This window comes from Sciurus carolinensis, chromosome 1 (genome assembly GCF_902686445.1).
Source record: "Sciurus carolinensis chromosome 1, mSciCar1.2, whole genome shotgun sequence".
Classification (NCBI taxonomy): domain Eukaryota; kingdom Metazoa; phylum Chordata; class Mammalia; order Rodentia; family Sciuridae; genus Sciurus; species Sciurus carolinensis.
The window spans coordinates 198,294,231-198,307,525 of NC_062213.1; the positions used below are offsets into that span (position 1 = coordinate 198,294,231).

The 13,295-nt window shown below is 47.1% G+C and overlaps 1 protein-coding gene across 2 annotated transcripts in view; it reads right to left on the minus strand.

The window, feature by feature from the left end:
- LOC124976925 (protein DDI1 homolog 2) overlaps positions 1 to 3,826 on the minus strand; it is a 39,919-nt gene extending 36,093 nt beyond the window's left edge. For both annotated transcript variants that reach the window (XM_047540007.1, XM_047540022.1), the window contains exon 1: positions 3,474 to 3,826. In XM_047540007.1, coding sequence (XP_047395963.1) covers positions 3,474 to 3,611 — 138 coding nt within the window. In that variant the 5' untranslated portion in view covers positions 3,612 to 3,826. The remainder of the gene's footprint in view (positions 1 to 3,473) is intronic.
- Between the last annotated feature and the right edge of the window lie 9,469 nt (positions 3,827 to 13,295).

A 13,295-nucleotide genomic window follows, 5' to 3' on the forward strand; every position in this document is an offset into this window, starting at 1 on the left:
CTCTTGGGTTATGATGTAATAAGTGACCATGTTCTTCTTTATCTTTTTCTATGTGTCATAAGTTTCCTAAACTGTATTTATCAGAAAAAAAAAAAAAAATGAAAATTACCTGAGAAAATAAACATGCTCAAACCAGCTACAATAGAAATTTTCAGTTCCACTGATTTAAAACAGTGTTTCATAAACTAAGAATCATGCTGGATAGAGCAGGGCTTCCAGGATCATAGCTACTGCTATTACCTGGCATTTAAGTAAGCCTGAGGGTCCTTCCATTCTGTACATGCCACCTACAGAGGCAAATTATAATAATGTTTCAAAAATACCAAGACACTAATTTAAAGTGAAGCTAAATTCTGATAATTGTTTGAAGTTCACCCAGCCAAGTCTGCATCAAAGCATCAAACGGAGCCCTGACTGGTTTCCAAGCCCACACTTGTACTGAGAGGGAACATGCCCAGCTTTAATCACATGCACAAGTGGAGATGGTTTCTATTCTAAATTTGTTATTGCATTGTAACTACTATAATCAGACTAGAGCTGTTAAAAATTAACATCATATATGCATATGTTTATGCACAACTGATACTGATATCAAAGACTGAATTGTAAACCAAGGATGTCCAATGTGGGGCAGGCATGCACAATTCTTCAAGGATATGGAAAGAAAATAAAAATACCAGAATTTTCATTTCCATTTTAGGTCATCCTTCCTTGAGTTCTATTCTGTGACTGTTCAATGTACATAAGACTATTTCGTGTATATTATGCAACCGATGTGCAAAGAATACCACATATGCATACATAATAAGGCATATGATATAGAATATTGTTGTACAATATAGAATATTATACACAGTGCATAAAATGTTAGTTTACATATTATATACATAACAAGGAATATGTTCTGAAACATTTTACTGATAGGGATATTTGGACAAAAATGGCTGGAGACTAGTGGTCTGAACACATAGTGGCAGGTAAGAATGGCCAGAAACATCAAAAAGAGAAGGGGGGGGGGGGGGAGTCCTTAAATAAAACGGAGTCAGGCATGGGAGCAAAGAAAGAAATGAGAACAGGGGCCTGGTCATGACTGCCCACACCTGTAATGCCAGTGACTAAGGAGACTAAGGCAGGAGGATCACAAGTCCACAGCCAGTCTCAGAAACTGAGAAATAAACATAAAAGGGCTGGGGATGTGGCCCAGTGGTTGGTTTAGCACCCCTGGGTTCAATCCCTGGTACAAAGAGAGAGAGGGACTATGAGAATATGGAGACAGGTAAACAGACTAGAAAGGGAGAAGACACCCTGGGAGGTAAATGGCAGAGGTGGGGTGGGTTCAAACCAGTGAAGAGCATTTGTGGGGAAAACTATAACCATGTTTACTTTTATGATTTGACTAAAGGAAATGACTCAAGTGTCTAAGGTGGATCCTGTTCCTGCCTGATGGGCAAGCCAGTGAAAGAAAACCCACCACCAGACATCTTAAAATAGATACTATGTTGTCAGGTTACAATGGAGCCAAGAGCACAAACTTGAAAAACAGGGACTGTTTACAGTTATTTAATACAGGCTTAACACTAGCTGGAGCCCAGGGATTCTATATGCTAATTTGGTTTGGGAAGAAAGTAAATGCAAAAAATCTAAAAATGTGAGGAAGAATTTGAGTTGACTTAATTGTTCAACTAGTAAGGAATTCCTATATTTCCAAATCGGCAGAGAACAGTGTCTGCCTTGATCATACAATTGTCTTTCGACATGACACCTTTTTAAATTTACTTAAAATTTCTGTTACAGCCATCTCAAAAAGTGCAGTGGGCTGGAAATTCACCTTAGTGGTAAAGTTTCCCTACCATGAGTAAGGTCCTGGTTTCATCCCTACCACTAGCCCACTCCTCCCCAAAAAAGTGCAGTGAAAACAATCTTAATCTCTCCTTTCCCAAAACCTAACAAAATAAATTTACACCATACACACACATTTTACTTCCCAATCAGGGTAACATAACAACTAGAGAAAAGAACAACTTAAAAAAACCACCTTCAAAAACTGAAGAGTTGATTTTTCCAATTTGCCCTCTCTTTAAACTGTCTTTGCCTGGTTCTTCACATGAGGGATGCATTGACAGGAACTGGATTCTGAGTTTTTGCAGATTAACTTTTCACAGAAGTTGGGGTGGGGGTGCAAAATGTTTTACTAAAGTCTTTGTAGCACTTGCCAGATTTAAATGACACCTTGGGTGGGCCCTGAAATAAATTTGTTCTGAACAGATTTATGCCAGGTTCTAAAGTTCATATTGTGTAAAGGAAAGGTATCCTACTTCTGAACAAAATATTGACACATTTGTTTACCATAAGACAGGGTACTACTACAAGCTGTAGTTGGGCAACAGTTTTTGGAACTATTTCATAACAGCAGTGGGAAATCAAGATTTACATTCTGGGGCCTTGGAAGACTTCTATTATGTTTCCTAATGTTTAGAATATGCCCTCCAAGTTCCACTTTATCAAGTCGGAATCCCAGTGTTTCCCTTGAAGGCTTCAGGAGTTTGTGTCATCTATTATGTTTGATAGACTAGTGGCAGTCCCAAAGCATTTTGAGCAAAAATTCCTTTGCATATTTTAAAACGTAAAAGGAGCTGAACTCCTTTCCAGAAGCAGGATAGGGAAATGAAACTAAGTCTCACTGGGAGGATCCCAGGACATTTTCAAGCTAATATCCTTATAAAGCACCGAGCTTTGAACTGACCCAAACTCAGCTGTGACCTGGAAGGAGAGATTTTTGGCTTACTACCAAAGAAGAACGCAGAAAACAAACGACCTGAGTTGAACCAAGGATTACCTTTTAAAAAACAATTTAACTGGGAAACGCATGCGGTAGTGGGGGGAAAGCATTTGCAAAGACCTCAAAACGAGGTTGTGCGAGTCTTAAACTTTTTTTTGCCTTCCCTAAGGTGCAAAATCAGTATATTTAAAAGCAAACTGCGTATACTTAAGCAGGAACCCGCACGCCACCCCGCCAAAAAAAAAAAAAAAAAAAAGATGAAAAAGTCTACCAGCCATCTATCCAAACTGGTATTTCTGGTTGGGGAAGCAGGCTGTATGAACCCTGCTTGCAATCCCCAGGAGGGCTGCTGCTTGGGTCCACGGCGACATCCCAAACTCGGGGTTAAAAGGGAGGAAGGGACTAAGGAGCCAGAAGGTGAGGAAGGCTGCCCGGGAGTCCACGTGCCCCTCACGCTGCAGCGGGTGCGTCCGCGGCCGGGACCTCCCTTCCTTCTCCCGGCCCCCACCCCACCCCACGCCCCGGAGCCCAGCGGGCAGCTACAGATTCCGGCACCCTCCCGGCTGCGGGGGCGAACTGGGCACGGCCGTCCCCGCTTCCCCACCCAGTCCTTCCCCAGCAGCGAGGGGAGCGCGCGAGGCCCCGAGGCGGGGAGGGCCAGCCCCGGGGCCGTCCGGCTCGCTGCCCGGTGTACCTGGCTCTCGGCGGCGGGGATGCCGGACTCGAGCTCGCACAGCGCGCGGAAGTTGTGCAGCTCGAAGTCAGCGTCGACCTGGAGGGAAAAGGTCACCTCGGAGAGGTCCCTCCGCACACAGTACACGGTGAGCAGCATGGCCCGGGCCCGACCCAGCTCGGCTCGGCTCGGCCCGGCCTGGGCGCGGGGCGGCGGCGGCGGGGCCTGGCTGGTGCTGCGGACGGACGGTGCGGGCTGCTCGCTCGCTCGCTCCTTCCCTCCCTCACACACGCTCAGTGACTCACTCCCTCCCGCCCTCACTAGCGAGCACGGCCGCCGCCACCCGCCTGCGAGTCCGTCTGCCTGCCGGCCTGCCTCCCACCGCTGCCGCCAAGCGCGCCGGCCGCCCGGCGCCCCGCCCCGCCGCAACCGGCTGCCGTAAAGCCCGCCTCGCCCCCTACGCCTTCGCGACGCAGCGCGGGGCGGGGCCGGGCAGGGGAGGCGCGAGGGCAGGAGAGGATTGGAGAGGGAGGAGTGGGAAGGAGGCGTGGGAGGGAAGGAGCGCGAGAAAAGGGGAGGAATGCGCCGAGGGAAACAGCTGATAGGTTGACGTCGGGAGAACTCTGCCGAGCGCTCCAGTCGGGTTCGTTCCTCCGGCAGGCGTTCCTTGAGCGCCCGCCACGTGCTGGGCGCTGGCGACACTTATGAATAAGGACACAGCCCTCGCCTTTGACTCTCTTACGGGAGGCTGCCAAACACACAGCAGTTCTGAAACACATTTTTCGAGAGAGAAATCGAGGCTCTGAGAGATCAGTTCGCTTCCTGTCGTGGTGACTGAAGGATGAAAACCTAAACCGTGACCCTGCCGGTGTGTGGAGCCCGGTTCGCTCCGGGCCCTGCCTGCCTCCCCAGCGCTGCCCGCAGCCCCGCCAAGTGCCTCCCAGCCACGCTGCTCACCCAGCTCCTCCCAGGCGCCCTCCTCTGCCTTGTGGGTGGTTCTCCCCTTGCACTCCGCCAGGGTCCTCTCTCCGGCAATGCTCAGCGCCTGGCACAGTCCCTTTATTGGGCACAGCCTAGAAGCTACTCCAATACTGGTATCTTAGTGACCTGTGTTAAGGCCGCATAGCTAATGAGTGGTAGAGGCCCAGGCGTGAGGATGAGTAAGAAAACCCAGACCGCAAGAGGAAGACAGAAGGAGTGAGATTAGCCCCTCCCTCATTCACTCCCATTCCCCGCTCCAGGTAGGGACCCCTCTTCTAGCACAGCAGGAGGGAAGGAGGACACAGGACGACTGTGGATGCAGTACGGAGTAGGTTTGGTAGCAGGACGGAGGGAATTTCCCGCTGAAGATATTGATAAAGGCAAAGTGGAGAAGCGGGGCATTGAGGAGAGTGGTCCGATCAAGCTACCATAACAGAAAGCCTGATTGTGGCGCAAATGAAAGAAAAGTGATAAAAACGACAGGGCAGGAGCTTTTCAAAATGGAGTCGGGAAGCCATCAAGGGAGAAGGGGTTAAGAATCCAGCTGCTGCCTAGGGATGTGAACTTTGGCCACCTTCACCCTTTGCAGGCATCTCAAACTGATTACATCGCGTCGTGCCTGGAGACTGCAGATCAAGAGGTTGTGGGAGTCTTGTCTTATCGGGCTCATAGCTGCTATCGTTACAGCACCTGTTCTTTCTCAATTTCAGTAGCATTTTTCTCTATAATATAGAATTTTTATCACTTTGTAGCGCTTGCCCATTTAAGGCTCCACTTTCTTTGCCTTCCTGATTTGGAACTTGTGTCTCCTGAATTGGAATTCCTAAGACTCTAAATAAACTCCTTCCTTTTACCTTTGCAACTTCTGACTTTGGGTTGACCAATACTATCACTGGCTTAAACAAATAAGGGCTTGTTTTCTCATTGGGTAGTAGACCTGACGTCAGATAGCTGCATTGGTTCGGTGGCTTAGTATATCAGGGCGAATACTCCTGCAATGCTTTTGGCTTCTCCTTGAGGGTTACAGTATGACTGGCAGCCTCTATTTTGCTTGTTCAAGACAGGGGCTTTCCCGGAAGTAACTCTACACACTTTTGCTTGCATCTTACTGGACAGAACTCTCATTACTCTTATAGGTGCAAGAGGCTAGGAAAGCGAGTGCTTTGCCTTTTCAACCTGTTTCCCCCTTTTGTAGTACAGGGGATTTAACCCAAGGCCTTTCACACGCTAGGCAAGTACTTTACCACTGAGCTCTATCCCTAACCTCTTTAGTGGACATTGTCCTGGGGAAAAGGGTTTGTGTGTACAGAGAAGATTTGAAATAACCATTGCAAGTTGAAGTAAATTGAGCAGAGAAATTACACAGGATTTCCAGGTGGTGTCAGCTGAAGTTAGAATAATGAATGATTGATTTCTCTGTTGTGTTTTTTCTAGTAGTGCCCAGGTTCCTAGCCCTGGCAGAAGTAATTTTTCCAGACAGCCACAACAATATCTCCCATCCTGGGTGTTCTTCCTGCAACATGGTGACATTCTTCCCATTCAGAGGCAAGACATGTCCCTTCATTTGGGTCATTGCAGAGTGACCCTGGCATAAGTGACAATGTGTGTGATTTCTGAGACTAATACAATTTCTCCCTAGTTCTCTTGGAACACTTGCTCTTGGAACTAGTAGTTATACTGTGAGGGAACCCAAATTACTCCATGCAGTGAGACCACCATGGAACACGTGTAGATAATCCAGGCAACAGCTCAGCTGAAGACAAAGCTGAGGAAAACCCACCAAGTCAAGTACAGGAGTTAAGACACTTTCAGATGAATCAATCCCAGCTGGTGAGTTGTCTCCAGTCTTTGAGTCTTTCTGATTGAGATTTCAAACATCATGGAGCTATCTGCTGTCTGCTCCTTCAATTTCTGACCCACAGAATTTGTGAGCATAAGAAAATGGAAATGCAAATTAAATCCACAGTGAGATGCATTAAATGCACCCTCCCATTAGGGTGACTATAATAAAGAAGGTGGATAATACAAGTGGTGGTGAGGACAGGAGGACTGGAACCCTAATACACTGCAGCTGGGAATGTGAAGTGGTGCAGCCACCTTGAGATATAGTTTGGCAGTTCCTCAAAACATTAGGTGGTGGGCGTAGGCTGGGGTGTAGCTCAGTGACGGAGCACTTGCTAGCATTCTGGAGGCCCCTCAGTTCAGTCCCAAGCACCGTAAACAAGTCAATCTGGTTCGGTGGTGCATACCTGTCATCCCAGCAACCCAGGAAGCTAAGGCAGGAAGATCACAAGTTCCAGGTCAGCCTGAAACTCAGAAAACAATACCCAGTCGTCATGTCTCAGAAACCAAGGTGGACTCTGTGTTAAAGCAGGATCCAGACCCAGGTCCTAGTCTGTGGAAGCAGGGGTATATTCTACAAGCCCTCCTACCGAGATCCACCAAGCTCCTGTGGCAGGGCCCTCTGCCAGTAGCTCTGCTCACTGGTTTAATGGCCCTGAACTCCCTCTTACCCCTTAAGAGAACCACTCTGGAGCAGAGTTCCCTCTACTCCTTACCAGTCAGCTCCTTTCCTCTTTGGACTCTGATCAATTGCCTCCTGGGATCTGACTCAGAGTGCGAACTTTCCTCTTATCACCCCATGAGATAGACTTCACACCTCTATTACCTGCAATCACTAATGGCTTGAGAAGTTTCCTGGTACTTAATTCTAAGTCAGGATGGGGTGGAGTGGGGGAGAGGTTAAGAGAAAGGAGTCTCAGAGTCTGAACTCCTGCTTTAGACCACCAAGGCTACTAAGAATGAATCCTATTAATTGCTCACTGCTGCCAGATGCAGTGATGCACACCTATAATCCCAGTGACTGGGACAGAAGGATCACAAGTTCAAGGCCAGCCTCGGTAGTTTAGGGAGACCTTCAGCATCTTAATAAAAAATAAAAATAAAAAGGGATGGCTCAGTGGTAGAGTGTCCCGGGTTCAATCCCCAGTACCTGCCCCCCAAATAAAAGAAAAATGTCTGTGGGCTCAGGTCAGATTGCCTGAAGCTGACCTTTATTACCTTTGTGTCCTTGGGCAAGAGACTATCCCCTCTCTATGTCTTGGTTTCTTAATCTGTAAAATGGAAATACTACCATACTACCTCATAGGATTCTTGTGAGGATTAAATAACTCAACACAAAGTGCTTAGAAGAGTGCTTGGAAAGAAGTCAGCATTCAGTAAATGTCAGCAATCATTTGCAAGGTGCCTGACACACAACAGTAAGGGGTTTTGTTTTGTTTTGTTTTGTTTTTTACTGGAGATTGAACTCAGGGATGCTTTACCAATGAGCCACATCCCCAGCCCTTTTGGTATTTTATTTAGAGACAGGGTCTCACTGAGTTGCTTAGCACCTCACTTTTGCTGAGGCTGGCTCTGAACTTGCAATCCTCCTGCCTCAGCCTCCAGAGCCACTGGGATTACAGGTGTGCACCATGGCACCTGACCTGTTTTTTATTTTTGAGACAGAGTCTTGCTAAGTTGCCTAGGGTGGCTCAGCCTCCTGAGTAGTTGGAACTGCAGGTGTGAGCCACTACACCCAGAAATCCCACAGCGTGTAAGCACTATGTTACACTGCTACCACTTAGGACCTCGTTTTATTCTTTTAAATACCCTCAGAGGACATTGGGTCAATCAGTTTTTGATCACTGTGACCAAACTGCTGGACATACACAACTTAAAGGTGGAAAGATTCATGTTGGCTCACAGATTCAGTCCCTTGTTGGTCAATTCATTGCTTTGGGCCTGAGATGAAGCAGAATGTTATGGCAGAAGGGTGTGGTGGAGAAAAGCTGCTCACCTCCAGACAGCAGGGAAACAGAGAGAAGGGCCTCAAGGGCATGCTCCCAAGGACTCACTCCCTCCAATGAGACTCCACTTCTGCAGTTTTTACTGCCTTCCATTAATATCATCAGATTACTAATCTGTCAATGGATTAATCCACCAGTGAGACCACTGGTGATCCAATGAAGTCCCCAAAAGTCTTGCCTCTGAACATTGCTGTGTCAGTGACCAAGCGTTCAATACAAGAGGCTTTGAGGGACATTCCAGATCCAAACTGAAATGGGCACCATCCCCATTTCATGGGTAAGGCAGCTGAGGCCTGGGCACTTGAATTAACCTACCCAAATTCCCAGAGTCAGTGAGTGGCAGACTCCTCACTCTGGAAAACACCTGTACAGGTGTAAACATCTATTCCAACCTTTTATCTAGAATACAAATGCTCTGCCTATACCTTGTGTTTGTAGCCACCTTGTTCTGCTCCCAAACCCTTTCTCACCATGGTTACCACCCAAAGCTTCTATCTTCTTCTAGGTTCTTGCCTAATTCTTTTCTAGGTGAAAGAACAAGTCAAAAAAAAAAAAAAAAAAAAAAAAAGGTATCTACACTGGTTGATTTTTAAAATGCCAATAGCAGGAACTAAATCTCAGGAACTAAGTCTTTGTGAACTTCTGTTTTTTGTTGTTGTTGCTGTTTTCTTTAGGCTAGTATATATTGTTTAAAATTTGCCCCTCACTGTCATTTCCTGGTTATGTTGCTCAAAGAAGCCTCTCTCAACACCTTATTATTTCTAGCATATTAATCGATAGCAAATAGAGATTCATTTTACTGGTTTTACCCTAATGCAGACATTTTTGTTTCTTTGGCCAGAATCACATGCATGTGTGAGGCAACACCTCCTCCCTTTCCTGCTTACCTTTCTGAAGATCTGACAGTGGTTCAGTCAGTTGTCAGGAAGTTCCTCCTTTCCAGTGTTCCTGGGCTCATTTCTTATCAAAGTATTCTGGGTAATGATGAACTTTTCTCACCTCTTGAGTTCAAGTCCCATGACTTGCTGACTCACAAGTTTGGGACTAGAAATCAATATGTAGGATTACCAGAAATCAGCCCGAGGCAAACTAGAAAATAGGCCAGAGTTTGTCCTTGCAAGCTCAACTTTGTGTCCCTTGCCTGCTCCTGAACTTTCTCACCTATTTCAGTTCTCCTGGGCTGCTCTTTCTTCACTTTCCTTTTCAAAACCTTCTCTCAAGAAAGGATCTGAACTAACACTGGGGTAGTAATGATTGCTGAAATCATGATCGCTCTTAGGTTATTTGTATTTTAATCAGGGATAAAGGTGTCAATCATAGGTTGCAAATTTCCAGGTTTCAGGGAACTTGGGGAAGGTAAATTTTCCCAAGAACCCTCTGGATTGAACAAGCCTATTTCACTTAGTGTTCCCGAGAAGGGCTTTGTTGATGTATTCTTGACACACCAAGTTCAGTACCCGCCGTGGTATTCAACTGTTCTTTTCTTCTTTCTCTTCAAGAAACATTTGATTCTTCACACACATAAAAAATCTTGGGTGCCCTTCTTGGAACAACACATCATAGTTATGGAGGAATATCAAGGTCAGGATTATAAAGAATTGGGTTTATAGGTACAAAGTGGATACAGAACATTCTGAGGGGACAACGCCAGCATTGTTGGAAGTTTTTTACACATTTGGAACACTTGTCCACTCAGTATTTGGTCCATTGAACAAGTAACAGAACCATGTTGGCATAGAACATTTATGCATATCTCCAACAATAATGAGCACTTACTACATGCTAGACATTGTCCCAGGTACTAGTAGTACAATCAGGAACCACTGTTCATTCATGTGGAACTTACATTCTAGTTGGGGTAATGGACAAAGAACATAAAAATGTGTCAGGTGGTGATTAAGTGTTATGTATCGTGGGAAAGCAATGGAGCACGCAGGTGGGTTGACAGATGGAGACTATGTGGCACAGGGTGGTCAGGGAAGGACTCCCTTACAAAGTGGCATTCAAACCAGGTGCAGTCGTTTATACCTGCAATCCAAGCAGCTCAGGAGGCTGAGGAAGGAGAATGGTAAGACCCTCAGCAATTTGGTGGGACCCTGTCTCAAAAAATAAAAAGGGCTGGGGATGTAGCTCATTGATAGGGTGCCCCTGGGTTCAGTCCCCAGTGCCGTGGATACATAAACAAATGACATTCAAGCAGGTGATTGGAGGAATAAGGCATGTGGACATCCAGGAAGATACTCAACACAGGTAAAAGTGAGCACAGAGACCTAATCCTGTTGGCCTTGTTTGAGAAACAGCGTGAAAGACAGCACTTCTGGGGTGAGTGAATTGAAAGTCGAGTGGAGGGCAAGGGTTGTGGCTCAGGGTTAGAGACTCACCTAGCATGTGAGAGGCACTGAGTTTGATCCTCAGCACCACGTAAAAATAAATTAAAAACATAGAGGTATTGTGTCCATCCACAACTAAAACAATATATTTTTTTAAAAGGCACGTGCATAGGAGTCTGTGGGATGAGACTGTGTAAGTTAACTGTAAGAACCTGACTTTTACTGACTGAACTAGGAAGTCACTGGACAGGGTTTTTTGTTTTATTTTCTGGTGCTGAGGATCAAATCCAGAGCATGCTAAGCAATGCTGTACCACTGAGCTACATCTCTAACCTTTTCTGGAGGGTTCTGAGCAGAGATGTGATATGATGTGGCTAGTGTACTAAAAAAGATCCCTTTGGGCTGGAGTGTAGCTCAGTGGTAGAGCCTGGGCTTTGCATGGGACAGGTCCTTGGTTCAGTAACAAAAAACAAAAAAACAAAAAAACAAAACAACAACAACAAAAAAAGAGAAAGTAAAAGAAACCCATGACTCCTACGTATACATAAAAATATGTACTGAGAATTTTCCGCTGGGCGCAGGAGTGCACACCTATAATCCGAGCGGCTCAGGAGGCTGAGGCAGGAGGATCGGAAGTTCGAGTTCAACCTCTGCAATTTAGCAAGACACTGTTTTTTTTTGTTTTTTTTGTTTTTTTTTTTATTGTAAACAAATGGGATACATGTTTTTTCTCTGTCTGTACATGGCGTAAAGGCATACCATTTGTGTAATCATAAATTTACATAGGGTAATGTTGTTTGATTCATTCTGCCATTTTTTTCCCTTCCCCCCCTCCCCTCCCACCCTTCCCCTCCATCTATACAGTCCTTCCCTCCTCCATTCCTGCCCCCCTCCCTAAACCCAACTCCAACCCCAACACTAACCCTTCCCACCCCCAAGACACTGTTTTAAGATAAACAATAAAAAGGGCTGGAGACGTAGCTCAGTGGAAGAGTACCCCTGGATTCAATCCCCAGTACTGAAACACCAAATACTTCTCTTGCTCCAGGTGCATCTCTCTTCTATTCAGAGCTGAGTAATCACTGTCCAATATCAGTATCGTTAACTTCCATCCCTCCTCTTGAAACGTCATACCGCCTAACATTTGCTGGCGTTGAACTGGTTGGTCAGAACTTCCTCTGTCCTAGAGGAAACTTTCCTCTGACATAATTGTCTTTTTTTGTTGTTGCTGGGGATTGGACCCAGGGGTGCTTAACCATTGAACTACATCCTCAACCCTTTCTATTTTTAAATTTTGAGACGGTGTCTCACTAAGTTACTGAGGCTGTCCTCGAACTGGAGATCCTCCTGCCTCAGCCTCCCCAGTCACCAGGACAGGCGGGCGCCCACGCGCCTGGCAGACGTTAAGGCTTATTCAGAGGAAACGCTCCCCCACGGCCACTTCAGCACAGTTTCGCGTTGCACCACGGTCGGCGCAGAAAGACCTCAATGGCCATTGCTGCTTCCTTGATCACCGCCCGGACTTCGCACTACGACAGAGCGGAAACTCCACCGCGCAGTTTCTTCAAACGGAGCTCCGCGATCTCGGTTGGTGCGAGCGCTGCGGCGCCGCCCCACGTGACCGCGGCGCCCTCTCCCAGTGGCCGCGGAGTCCGCTCACGTGATGCGCGCTGGCCAATGCCTGGCCCCGGCGAGCTTGGCGCCTGGTTGCTAGGCGACCCCGACCCCGCCCATCCTCCGCGACTGGGGAGGCTGCACTGCGAACTTCCTCGGGCTCTCGCGCCGGGAGTTTTTCAGGGGCCGCGAAAGGTTGTCGTGGCTGCCGTGGGAGTCCCGGGAGGCCGCCCCCTTTGAGGCTTGAATCCAGGCCTCCTGCATCCGCGCTCAGGCGGGCTCCGGATCCCGGAGGCTGGCCCGGCGGCCGGGGTCCACCTGGGCCGGATCGGCTCAAGAGAACGGGTCGAGCTCCACGTCCGGCAGGGACACGGCGTGGGCAGTGGCGGGCCCAAGCGCTCGGGCCTGGCAGCAGCGCCAGGCGTGGCTTCCTGCGGCTGCCTTGCTGTGCAGGTCAGGGCTCTCGCCTTGGCCGGAGGAAGTGCGCAATGGAGACTCTGTGCAGTGCTTCGATTTAACGGAATAAAGCAACGCCTGGAACCCAGGGATGCAGCTCAGCGGTAGACTGTCTGCTTAGCACGCAAAAGGCCCTGGATTCCGTCCCCAGCCCCGCAACGATAAATAAAAATGAACATAGAATTTCAGACTTCATCAGATGAGGGCAAATCTTTATTTCTTGTCTTTTAATTTATTCTTTTTAGGTAACAGGAGACTGTATTTTGACATGCATGCATGGAATATCAATTCCCATTCTTTTTTATTTTTTGGTGCTGGGGATTGAACCTAGGGCCTCGTGCTTGCAAGGCAAGCATTCTACCAACTGAGCTATCTCCCCAGCCCTCAATTCCCATTCTTGTGGTTGGACATGATGCAGAGTTTCACTGGTGTGTATCCATAAACGAATTTGGGAAAGTTACGTGAAATTCATTCTACTGTCTTTTTTATTCCCATCTTCCTTCGCTTCCCTTCATTCCCCTTTGTCTGATCCAGTGAACTTCTATTTTTCCCTTCTGCCCACACTTATTGTGTGTTAACATCTACATATCAGAGAGAACATTTGGCCTGTTTTT